Here is a 13,377-nt window from a genome sequence, read left to right as displayed (position 1 = left end):
TTCTGGAAACCTACGGGAGAAGTCGCCCACCGCAACCTAAGGTTTCCCCAAGGCTGAAATTCCTGTTGCATGGCAATATCAGTGGACTGAAGGATGATATCAACGCACAAGTAACGTCATAGATTTTTCGACAATACAATGGGTAAAAGCAATCAACATGCTTTACGGTGAAAGATGGAAGCTGCTTTAATTGAACGTAGAATCCCCAAGTGAAGAAGTTGTAACACAAAGTAAACACCATCGCTTTTCTTTGCTTTTTCTCTCTGTAGCATTCATTATCACTACAAATTTTAAATATACTCATACCGTTTTTTTAACATAATGGATAAACAACCGCTTCACATGTATCGAACCATTATTCCCTCCTTTAATCAGGAGCATAAATTTGAAAATGAAAGAACATATGATAATACATCTGTAAGCTTACTTTTACTTATTTATTTTTTTAGAAGTTTCATGGCTTCGAAGACTATTTCAAGATAACTGCCAAAATAGTCCAATACATAATTGAAAGAATGAGCATGACCTCATTTATCAACATGCAATGTAAGGATCACTGTCCCAAATTTACATCACAGGATACAAATGCAACGAAAGCAGGCAACATGAGAACAACGAACATGACCATTTAGTGATGGGAAGCTCTTTTTTGTATACTTAGACAGTCATAAACAGCCTATGTCAAAAACTGATTTTCTGACGGTGAAATCACAAACCATATGCATATCTAAGCAACAAACATGTATTTTTCATTGACCTACAAGAACGAGCTGGACTGGAAATATTCCTACAAAACCCACGAGTTCTCTCAGGTATTCCTCGCTGCATGCAAGCAACCTTTTCTCCGTTGTGAGAAGGCACAGACAAAACCTTTCTAGCTGGCTACAACACAATTGACCATAAGCTCCCCATCCCGTCAACAAGAGAACGTGGAGATGTACAGTCTTTTTACGACTTTAAACGCCCCACGGATGGAAGTAATCGATGTTGGGGGAGAATCGGTACACAGGATGACGATAAAATTCTCTGCACCCACACCTCAAACCAACGCTTTTCTTCTTTACACATTACTATCATGTTTCAAACTTAACAAAATATCTCAATCAAAAATATTTTTGAGTGTCAAAACAGACCAACCAATGCTATATGAGGACGAACTGTTTACATCAGCATGTGGACTCAACAAGACAAGCGGGACGGGCGAAAGCTTTGTGAGGCTTCTAAAGCAACTGTGAAAATAAACAATTCCACAGCTGGAAAAAAACGTCTATAGATTATTTTCTCTATACATAGCAAGTCAATGAATGTTCAATTGGAATCTTGTAAACTACTCCACTTCTTTGCCAACCAACCAAACGAATTTGATTACATTAGAAGGAGAAAGCATAATTATTAATCATCTTTTCCAAGTCGTACGGAGATTCATAGAGATGCTCCCCAAATGCCACAGTCGAGGCCTCTGTTGGAATCAGCGCGCAGACGAAATAGTGTTCTCACATATATTTCGTGTAAACTGCTCTAACTTTGCCCATCATCCAAGTGAATTTGATTTCATTAGAACGAGACAATGTAGTAATTTTAGACAAACACCCAGAATGGCTTAATTTAGAACTCGTGAAAATAGATGATTATTATCTATAACGGTCTTTCAAATTCAAAATAGTATGCAGATCCACATAAATATCCTAAATACTGCAATTGAATCCGTTTTCTTTTTTCTTTTACTTTTAGAGAATCAGCATTCAGAGGGAATAGTGTTCCTACACAAAACTATTGTCACATGATGACATTGTCGTTAAGGCATTTGTCATCCTAGTAATCTAGTGTTCACATTAGAACATTCCCACTTTTCTGTGTGTGAAAACTTGCAACAATATGTAATCTGGATGTCTGAAAGCAACAACAATATAGCGGACGGAAAAAGTGATTTCATGATCGACATCAAATCTCATTCATGACAATCATTTCAATTCAATATGGTGAGCATGTCAAAGGATGTGTAATCACAAAAGGCCTTTGCATCTCAATTGTCTCGTGACGTAAACCCCCAGTTATTATTATTAAAAGGCCTCATCAATTTGGGACAGTGATCCTTACATTACATGTTGATAAATGAGGTCATGCTCATTCTTTCAATTATGCATTGGACTATTTTGGCACTTGTCTTGAAATAGTCTTCGAAGCTTCTAAAAAAATAATAAAAATAATTAAGCTTCTAAAAAAATAAATAAATAAAAGTAAGCTTACAGATGTATTATCATATGTTCTTTCATTTTCAAATTTATGCTCCTGATTAAAGGAGAGAATAATGGTTCGATACATGTGAAGCGGTTGTTTATCCATTATGTTAAAAAAACGGTATGAGTATATTTAAAATTTGTAGTTATAATGAATGCTACAGAGAGAAAAAGCAAAGAAAAGCGATGATGTTTACTTTGTGTTACAACTTCTTCACTTGGGGATTCTACGTTCAATTAAAGCAGCTTCCATCTTTTATCGTAAAGCATGTCGATTGCTTTTACCCATTGTATTGTTGAAAAATCTATGACGTTACTTGTGCGTTGATATCATTCTTCAGTCCACTGATATTGCCATGCAACAGGAATTTCAGCCTTGGGGAAACCGTAGGTTGCGGTGGGGGACTTCTCCCGTAGGTTTCCAGAAAAGAATGGAGAGGGACAAATGGCAAGAGGGGGAAACCGGTTCTGTAGGGACTGGGGGACAGTGAACTTGTCTCTGTGTGTATGCTATTTTGTCCTTCTCATGAAAATATTCAACAAAATCCGAGAATGCGAGTCAAAATTGCGTTTAATCTGTGCACATGTAATGATCCCGAATGCAAAAGAATGTAGGCTTTGTAGCCTCTTTCAGATTGATCGAAACTGTCCTGCTATAGAAATTCGTGTTGCTCGGTGTTCGCCCTAGGTCAGGTCGCAATGACAGCATGCATAAAAGTTAACTCTTCTTTAATTAAAAGTTGTGTTAATAATATCCCTCTGACAGTTTTTAGCATTGACTATTGATTGCTTTAATTACCTTTATGACTGCTCGCCGTGATTCTATCCCTTTAATGATTATTCGATGTTCCCCTGTTAGCATGTTATTTCTAACATTGACTATTGATAATTGTTGCCACGATTCTGTGTGTTTGATTCTACTCCTCCAGACTTTCTCCATATATCTACATGTTCCTGTGTTTTGCTGTTCACTTGACAGATTCGTATTTGCTTTCGATTAATATAAGTTGAGAATTATTATTCCTTCAAGCAATGACAAACGATAATGGTTGCTGCGATTCTGCGTGTTTCATATAAATCCTCCATCTGTCCATATGTTCCTATTTTTTCTCTTCACTTGATAGATTCGTATTTCGTAGCCTTCGATTAATATAAGTAGATAATTGCTAGTAGATAACTATCGCTAATTGTTGCTACGATTCTGTGTGTCTGATTTTACTCCTCCATACTTTCCCCATCTATATACATGTTCTTAACTTGTGCTTGTTCCTCTTTTAGCATAATATTTGTAGTGTTGACTAATGGTAATTGTTGCAGTGATCGTGTGTCTGATTCTACTTCTCCAACTATCCACATGTTCCTGCGTTTTGCTCTTCACTTGGTAGATTCGTATTTGATAGCGTTCAATTAATATAAGCAGTTCATTATTATTTCCTTACACCTATTTGTGATGGTGATCTGATAAAGAAACAAACAAACAAACATTGCAAAAATGGGGTGTGAGTTACAAGAAAATTCGAATTGGCCACCCTGAAGATGCTTACAGAGAGTATTTGTGATCATTGTATATTGTTCAATTAGGATAATAAAAAAATATCGCCTTCATATAACAGCAAGATCAGTCGTTGCATTTATGGTGTTACTTGTGGTTTCCTTCACTCTAATGAGTGGAGTTAGTGTGTTACTTGGGGTTGAGGGAGATCTCCCGCGCGTTTCCAGGAAAGAGTGAAAGAGGGATGTGTGAAAGGAGAGGTGAAACCGGTTCTAGCGGACTGGGGTAAGGAAATAAGTTTATCTGAGCTTGTGTGTGTGTCACTGTGTCCTTCACATGGAAATGTTCGGCAAAATGCGTAAATGTGAGTCGGAATTGTATTTAATGTGTGTACATGTAATGATTCTGAATGCACAAGAAAGTGAGGGCTGCATCATCTTTCATATCAACGAAAATTGTCCTCCATATATAATTCGTGCTCCTCGGCATTCGTCCTAGCTCAGGTCGTGTTGATAGCAAGCTTCGAAGTTAAAGATTCCTTAATTAAAAGTTGTGCTAATGATGTCCCTCTGACAGTGTTAACTATTGTTTGTTTAATTAGTGCTTTCCTGGATGGTGCGGTGTGTCGCCTCTGTTGTGCTCTTCAATTGAAGAGACTCGTATTTAATAGCATTGAAATGATTTGAGCATGGAATAATTAATTATTTACATGTGATTTTTTATGTTGATTTACAACATGAAGATGGAGGTCACATAGAAGAAGCTCAGACTTGTTATGGTAGAAATTTTAATTTTAATTATTATTGTATGGACTAAGAATCCCTTCCTTAATTAAAAGTTGTGTTCCTGAAGGTCCTTTAATAAATATTACCTGCTCTGGACGCGAGAAGGAAAGTACGCTATGTTAAGGGAAAGCATGGGGAGATTAAACACTCTTCCATGGAGTGGACCACCTCACTGACGATGTATTGTATGTGGAACTGGGCTGGAGAGAGAATAAGATGGGCGGACAATAACATTTTGGTTGGTGGTGTTCATGCATGCTCGAATGTGACAAGGAAAGCCCTCTTTACGCTGCGCGCGGCTGCGAAACGCGCGGGGCGGTCTTGGCGCGCGCTCCTCCTTGGCGCAAAGTATCTTGCTCCAAATATCTCCCTATCTGGAGCGGAGGATACCAGTGGTCACCAGTATCTTTGGTTCTGCGTATCTCCCCCCTTCTACTACTAATGGTCCTCTCTTCTGAGATATGTCTCATTGCGTGTGTACACAAAGCAGTAGGTTAACAGGGAGGCAATTAATTCCTCTCCAAGAGAAGACTGCCCAGGACGCAGAATATCCAGGGGGTAGCTTGGGGCTGCCGAACAAAAAGACAATGAAGTCCTCTTGACACAAGTCGGCCCAGGCCCAAACTCAACTTTCTTGCTTCAATTGCCTTTAATTTCCTCTAATTACCTTCAACGACACTTACCTCTTACTCTTAGTCGAATGTAATTACAATTACATTCGACTACTTCAATTTCCAATCATTTACCTCCATTGACATTTACCCTCTTATATCCCCTTTGCATGTCCACTTATACCGCTGTCTCGGTGTGGCTTCACCACACGGACACACATACATACAGCTATTTCCATTTTGACGCTCCTAATCCTAACGCATTAAAAGGAAAGCGTGTTGTGATGGCGTTTCTTTTTCGGCACACCTCGCACAGAAAGCTTTCGCATTTCGGTTTGCTTTATTGTGCTTTAACTTAACTCAACAATCACTGTGCTTTGATCGCAGCAGATCTTCCCAGCCTCTTTATATTCCACACTCATAGGGCCTTTACCCCACGTACCGCAGTTCTGGATAGCTTAATCTGCGCTATTGCACGTGTCTGATATGACTGCCTATTTTGAACACTTTCAGACAATCGAACTCAGATGTTACATCTTCATTGAGGTCGTTGTCGCAGGAAATGTGCAGTCGGCGATGGGTACAATTGCAGAGTGATTCGTCGCTGCTACATCGCATAGATGCGTAGCTGAAGTTATGTGTTCCGTCTACGTTACCGCGCTCTGTTCAGACATTTTTACACGGTGTCGGCTGAATGTGCCTTATGGCCGTCATTTTCTTCATAAAATTGGAAGAGCCGACTCATCGAATTATTCAGTTTGTGCATCGGTGGATGATAGTGAGCATTTTATAATGTACTGCACTAGGTATGCATCTCAAAGAGCTACCCTGAAAACTACACTCGATCGACGAGACAGCAGGGTCCTGGATATAGTTAAGGTGTTGGGACTTTGGGCATCGAACACGAGGGATGCTGCCTTGGCAGCACTTGTGAAAGTTGTGCGGAGCTGTGGGATGAATACACCCTTCTAGAATACTCTCTGCATGATCTAGGGATAATTGTAAATAGTGGACTGCTAGCGAACATGTGAATAGCGAACTTTCGAGCAGAGCACATGAGAAGTACCTTTCGAGGGGAAGTTAGAATTTATGATAGGAGTAGCAGAACAAATCTGGAAACCAATTCAAGTTCTATTATGTTTCTCTTTTTTTTTTTCGTATAAACAAACAAACAGTCATCAGCTTCCTTTTCTTCCATTTTGATCTCGTTAAGGTAGTTTCACTGCCTGCGGATGTATCAGCTATAACCATTTCAGAAACCACATAAATTCATGCTGTTGTGACTAGATCGTCTCTACACAGCAGTCGCGGTCAATAAGATATTACTGGCCACTGTAGTGACCTGATAGGCTTGTGCACGGAGCCACCAGATCAGATATAGTGCAACACACTTGATGGCTGCAGTATGTTATGCTTACTTGTGTTGGCATTACACGGTTAATTCCATTTATCTAAATCCGACCTCTGTACGCATAGTACGTACCCCTGCTGGGCTTCGTGAAAAGGCTATGTTGTGTCAGTCACACAGGCGAAAGACAAATGAATTAACTTAAAACGCAAATACCAAGGAATTGTCAAGCAGAACAAAAAGAGTGGCAATAATCGGTAAACATGTTTGCCTGGACCACGTTTCGAGGCGAGAATCGATAGAAGATTGTCAGAATTGGCAGCATAACACTTGCGCCATGATGCAGTTTCAGCTTGGCGCACTTTAATGACATATGTGAGATTTTATCCGAGAGGCTAAAAGCTACACTGCTGATTGACGCAGCCGGATTCAGTAACCTGCTAGTTTGTGCGAAAACCCGTGACCCAAGAAGCACAACGTACACTCAGTCGAGTGCAATGGGGGGTGGACGGATAGGTGGAAGGCCTTGAACAGACTCGTGAACATAAAGAACATTGACAAGACATATACCGTCCCGACCCCTATTGCACTCGACTCTCAGTACATTGTGCTGCTTGGGGAGCTTCTTTGTCTTTTCCTTTTCTTTTCTTTTCCTCTTTGTCTTTTTCTTTTCTTTTCTTCTTTGTCTTCTTCCTCTCTTTCCTTCTTTTTCTTTTCCATTTCTTTTCTTTTGTTTTTGCTCGTTTTCTTTCCTTCTTTTCCTTCCCGTTTCATTCCTTCCCCTTTTTTCCTTTTTTTGGAATAGCAAGCCAACCTCCGTCTGGCTCACCTTTCCTTTCTTAATAAACATATTCCCCCAGTCAGCTAGACCACATGGGGACACGCTGTCAACTACATGGTCACATTAAACGCCCATTTGTTTCTCATTAGGATCGCAACTTAGCATATGGGAAGAGCTTCATGGCCAGTGGAAGTGGAAAAGTTGGGCCGCCCGAAGTAGAAATGTACGAATTAGTCGCTTTGTCATCCATTGTCGCTGTCCTGTCGGCTGCATGAACAATTCCAAACAAGACAATTAAGTCGTTTTCCTGTAATCGTTTATTTTTATTCCCAAAAATACAGTATGCCAGCAAAATGTGATTATTTTGCCCTTTTATTCGTTCTTCGCTTCTTAACTTTGTTTGTGGGCCGTAATCGCGCTTGGAAGCCGGGAGTCTCGGCCCACTGCATCGTCTCTAAAGCTGCTCAGCACTAAGTTACTCATTTAGTCACGTGGTACAACATGGTCATGTGACTACAAGCTACACGAGGGTTTGTTGAGGAACGCACCCAAGGTAAAGACGAAATCTACATGACCTGAGGCAGTCGTGGTGCCAAAGCTAACTTCTTGGAGGAGCAACGCGTTGAACAAGCCTCAACAAGCGTTAAAGATAACAAAAACGGTTCCGTCGATTTGATCGAACGCCGTCTGGTCGAAAGCCGTTTGACCGAACGTGGGACATTTGGTCGAATGCCATTTGATCGAACGCCGTTTGATCGAAACGGCAGCGGTCGTTTGATCGATTATATTTATTGGATCACCTGGAGTGTTGAAAACGAAAAAAAAAAAAAAAAAAACAAAGCTGCAGTTCTAAATGCCGTCCTAAGGAACATTTAACTGTGTGTAATCCGCCTGCCCGCAAACGCGTTCCTCATTAACGATGAAAGATGAAAGTCTTTAATCTTTCGCCGTTAATTTCTTAGGCAAATTGAGGCTTTGTATGTATTTGTCCCTGCTACGTTGTTCCAGCCTCAGAACGTCAGTTCTTTCACTTTCATATTCCTCATGCCAACCCACTTTTTCGTATCCAAAAAGCGGTCCAAGGGCCTGGGTTGTCATTCAACTACATCATCATGACTTATTTGTTGTTGTTGTTGTTCATCCTACGCCGTTCGACAACCTGATAGGTTTTTCCGCTCTGACACATAGTGACTAAACATGCCATACATCTTAATTCCCTTTGTCAAGTAATAACTGATGTCACACATTAAACACTTTTGGCAAATAAATAAATAAAATAAATAAATGACATTTTTTGATGATTTATTGGAGTCGAACGTGGACAAATTTTAACAATATATTGTTGTTTGTAATCAACTGACCATTGCATAGGAGAAAGCAAAGTTTCAGTATATTTACCTTTCGCCTATGTGCAAGTGAATCTAAATTTAGTTCTTGCAACAGACATGTAATTCGAAGCCTAGACAAGATAGGCAGGGCAGCAGATCTTTGTACTTTCTCAATTTTTTCGAATAGCGTGCATGTGTAGTGACCCAGACTGCAGATGCATACTTTAAACAAGGGTGAACTAAGGTTTTATATGCTATTAATTTAACATCTTTCGTTGTACTATGGCGAAATTTCCTTCTTAGCATCCACAGACTTCGAGTGGCTTTCGCGCACATATGGCTATCCCATTTCAGATACTTCCCATTAAATATGTCGCCAGCAATGAGACGGGTGCCCAGAAGAAGCATAGACTATCGGCTACTCCCAACTTGGGGCAACCTTCTTCAATATGCCTCCTACTGGCTCGTAAATGACAAACGTCTGCAAATAACCAGTGGTCTCCCCTCTTCGGCTGCAAAAAGTAAAAAAAAAAAAGCAGAGGCAATTGATTACCTGCTCCGCATGCCCGAGTCAAAAATTGCAGAAAAAGAGGCGCGGACGACACAGTGCATGTACCTTTGAACCAGACTTGTACGTATCTTGAGTACGTACTCAAAATACAGTATTTTAAATACTTTTCCCGGTATTTTCGTACTCTCCTCAATACTTTTTGCGACAAGTATTTTTAACGTACTTAAAATACCTTTTTCGGTATTTGCTATTCAGTACTCAAAATACTTTCCTTCCTCATTAAGCACACTGTGTCAAGATTTTCAGCTCACTGGAACTTAACCTTCTTTTTTTCTTTTTCGGGAATTCGGGAATCTGTCATTTATCCTCCTGTACAATAGGCTGGTCCCACGCTTAGCCTTGTTGTCAGTAGCGAACTTAGTCAGAAAACGGTTCCTATTCATATTGCCAGGGGGACTAGGTGCAAGAGAATCCCGGAATTTATTTCGTCATTTGACGCAATTTGGTCACCAAAGCAATAAACACGCGCCGGAGGTTGAAAGTCGCGAGCTGACATGCACCAGGGTATACAAAGTATTGGGTCAGAAAATATCAACAAAGTTTACTTGGGTTCACCAAAGTTCACCAAGCATTACTTGACACAAGACCTTGAAAATGAAAAAAATATGCTTAAGCATGGCAGATGAAGTTTATTCCTTTCACTTGTACTGCCACGTTCAGAATACGCGTTTCACTTACTGCTAATACTAAAGTACTTTAACGAGTATCTTAAATACTTCTGAGAGTATTTCGTACTCTACTCAAATTACTTTCAGTTTTGAGTATTTTGTACTCTATTTTAAATATCTTTTACGTAGAGTATTTAGTATCTTATTTTAAATACTTTTGCGCAGTATTTTGTACAAGTCTGCTTTGAACTCCCTTCGAACAAACGTCTTTTGAACAAAAGGCGTCGATCAACCGGCTTTCGATCAAACGGTTTTCGACCAGGCGGCGTTTGATCAAACGTCTTGGATCAAACGGCGTCCGTCCAAATGGACGGACACCAACAAAAACGTGGAAAATTAGAGTAAGCGCGGAGCATTGTACATCAGAAGTGTGGATACATACAAAAAAAAAAACCTCACCGATGAACAGGACCCCCAGAATAGAAAGGCAATATGTCTACGGGTACCGAACACATTTCACGTAGATAGATGCAAGTTATATGTTTCACAGCAAACTGTCAATTGGGCGAGGCCAGAGTTCGAGGTAACTCGTTACTGTAACTAAGTTCCTTTTTTTATAACTTGTAACTTAACTCGGTACTTTCACGCCGTGGTAACTTTCAGAGGAACTCGTTCCTTCTTCAGGTAACTTGCCAAAGTAACTTAAGTTAAGTTCCAAGTTACTTTTAACTCGCTTTTCACTCACGTCCACATATTTTCTTGCTTTCTCTCCGGTTCCTTCGTGGCATTTTTTGCCAGAAAACGTGATATTCAATCAATGACAGTATTTTATTCAGGAAGTAAGAACCGCTGCCATTGAAATGAAGCTGAACCATTGCGCGCCCACAGGGAGTAAGATGTAAAGCGTTCGAATAGACCTTTACCAGAGAAACGTCATCATGACGTTGGCAGACAGACTGAAACCGAAACAAATCGGAAGGAGAGGGCTGGTTTCGGCGAACGGGCACTTGTTCTCCGCCTTTTATTGAAATAACAGTAGGACCGAGCGTCGCGTCCCTTTAGGGGGGGGGGGATATGTTTATTAAGAAAAAAGAAAGGAAAGGTTAGCCAGGCAAAGAGCCGGCTTGCTATTCCGAAAAAAAAAGGGGGAAGGGGCAAACGAAAAAGAAAAGGAAGGAAAAAGAAAAAGGGGGATCGAAACAGAGGAAAGAAAGAAAAACAAAAAGCAACAGAAAGAAAGGAAAGGGAAAGAAAACAAGAAACAGAACGAAAGGGAAGGAAAAGAAAAGAAACAAAAAGAAAGGAAAGGGAAAGAAAACAAGAAACAAAAAGAAAGGGAAGGAAAAGAAAAGAGAAACGAAAGGAAAGAAAGGAGAAACACAAAGAAAGAAAAGAGAAACAGAAAGAAAGAAAAGAGAAACAGAAAGAAAGAAAAGAGAAACAAAAAGAAAGAAAAGAGAAACAAAAAGAAAGAAGAGAATAAACACTAGCACAACGTTACAGGCAGTTCACGAGTCCTGAGACTCGGAGAAAACCGAGGAGAGCGGCAGTGACAGCCCACTGGTTGGGGTGCAAGACGGGGCCAAGAAGAGCGGCCAACGAAAAGTCGTTACAACCAATCTGGAGCAGACGGCAACGGAGGGTGTCCCTATGTTGAAGGTGCTGCTGGCAATACAGGAGTTGGTGTGGGATGTCCGCTTCCACTCCACAGACATTACAGTTTGGTGAATTTAGCCGACCCATCTTGAAGAGAAGTGAGGGTGTACGGGCAACATTGAGACGTAGGCGGTGGAGAAGGGATTCTTCTTTACGGCTGCGGTGGCAAGTGATGACGAACTCCATCAATGGGTCGATAGACCGTAGGAATGAATTGTAAGTCGTTGTTTCGGCACGGAACAGCTGAGCACATGTGGCACACCGACGGCGTATGTATAGACGGCATGTTGAGGCTGTAAGCGGCAGAGGTGCCAGGGCCGAAGTGTCATCAGACCCAGCGCGTCTCGCTACTGCGTCTGCTCGGGTATTTCCATACACGCCTACGTGGCCAGGGACCCATTGAAACGTGATGTTGTAACCAGTGGCGAAGAGTTCATTGAATTTTTGAAGCGTCATGGTATGCAAATCGCTTATTATGCTGGGGCGAGATGACGACAACATATCTAGTGATGCCTTGCTGTCTGTAAGAATGACCCACGTTCCGTGCCCGGATTCTGTAATATGCTCCAGTGCTGCCAGGATACCAAACAGTTCGGCTTCTGTCGAGGACACTGTATAGGGGAGTTTGAAACCGTGGCCCAGGTCTTCATCCGGAATGTAGAAAGCCGCGCTCGAACTACCTTCGGTTACCGAGCCATCTGTGTATATATGACGACTTAGTCGATGTGTTGAGGCGAGGTGCTCCAGTGTGAGCTGGTGGGCCACGACCGCCGCCTTTAGGGGACCATGTCGTAATCTCCTCAAGACCGTAGTTTTCGGGCGCGACCTTGTTCATCTCTAGCTTCGAGCGTAGTTCAATTCTACCAGATATGTGGTGCTGTCAAACACTACGACGTCATTTGTTTACAAACAGGGAGAGGTGTATTGCTGGACATAAACGAAAACGATCTAAGCGTGTTGCACTCCTCCGCAGGCAACTCAAGGTCTAACTCAACTGCTCACGCGTGGCACCTGCGTAATGCTATTTTGTGTCCGAAGTAACTTGGAAGTAACGCGTTCTACTGGAAGTAACTCAGTAACTGCGAGTTACATTTCAGGCTAAAGAACTTCGTGACTTAGTTACATTTTTCACACCGTAACTTAACTTGTAACGAGTTCTCTTTGACGGGTAACTTCTCAATCTATGGGCGAAACCATGCATCCGCACTTGATTTCCGTGGTACATGAACTTCTTGAAGAAAGTGGGTACTTACAGAACGTTGCTTGACGGACCCATCAGCAGTTGTGACTCCTTTCCGTGTGGGGTGCCCGCAAAACGGTTGAGAACAGGTGTTCATGTCACAGCCGTACGTACACACAGCTGCGCATAATGACACGAGCGACGTTAACAGTAGCAAGAAATTTTCCGCCCCGATATATCTATCATTGACTAACATAATTGGGTTTGCCATCTACATCTCATGGGAAAATATTGAGAACGCAATCACGGGCAGCTGTATAAAGAGACATCCATTAGATTCGAGTACGAGCAGCTGAGCTACCGTAGGACGTGTCGTCTTTGGGCAGAATTGCATCGAGAAGGGATTCGCAGCAATCGAAATTCGCGAAAGATGTTTGAGACATTTTCACCTCATATCACTTTTTTCACGGCGACGTTTCAAGAAGAGTGTCAATATTCAATTCCTGGCTCCTGCATCCATTCGATGTAACGACGGCATTTGTAGCTTTCTATAGCTGGAAGTACGTGTGAAAATGGTTGTGAGTAAAGCTGTGCCAGTTAGGATTTGCCCGCTGTTATTTCCCTCCTTTGCAAAACTGGGATGCGCATTTTCTGCTAATATCTCCGTCTATCGACGATGTTTCTTTTTCCTTTCCTTTCTTTTTTTTTTCCGAAATTCGTCCTCCTGTCATTCACGCCGCGTGAATGACAGCAGGTTCCCTGAGCTGTCTGAAGACGTCA

General features: G+C 41.4%; 1 protein-coding gene across 1 annotated transcript in view; it reads right to left on the bottom strand.

Annotated features, from left to right (window-relative positions):
- Nucleotides 1–12,713, bottom strand: part of LOC135376496 (galactoside alpha-(1,2)-fucosyltransferase 2-like) — a 76,519-nt gene extending 63,806 nt beyond the window's left edge. Inside the window, exon 1 of the mRNA XM_064609006.1 lies at nucleotides 12,671–12,713. Within this exon, the coding sequence (XP_064465076.1) occupies nucleotides 12,671–12,693 (23 nt within the window). The 5' untranslated portion in view covers nucleotides 12,694–12,713. The remainder of the gene's footprint in view (nucleotides 1–12,670) is intronic.
- Between the last annotated feature and the right edge of the window lie 664 nt (nucleotides 12,714–13,377).

The sequence above is a fragment of the Ornithodoros turicata genome, unplaced genomic scaffold (assembly GCF_037126465.1).
Source record: "Ornithodoros turicata isolate Travis unplaced genomic scaffold, ASM3712646v1 ctg00001136.1, whole genome shotgun sequence".
Lineage (NCBI taxonomy): Eukaryota > Metazoa > Arthropoda > Arachnida > Ixodida > Argasidae > Ornithodoros > Ornithodoros turicata.
The sequence above is the reverse complement of the archived record's forward strand: the minus strand, read 5'-3'. Positions and strand labels throughout refer to the sequence as shown.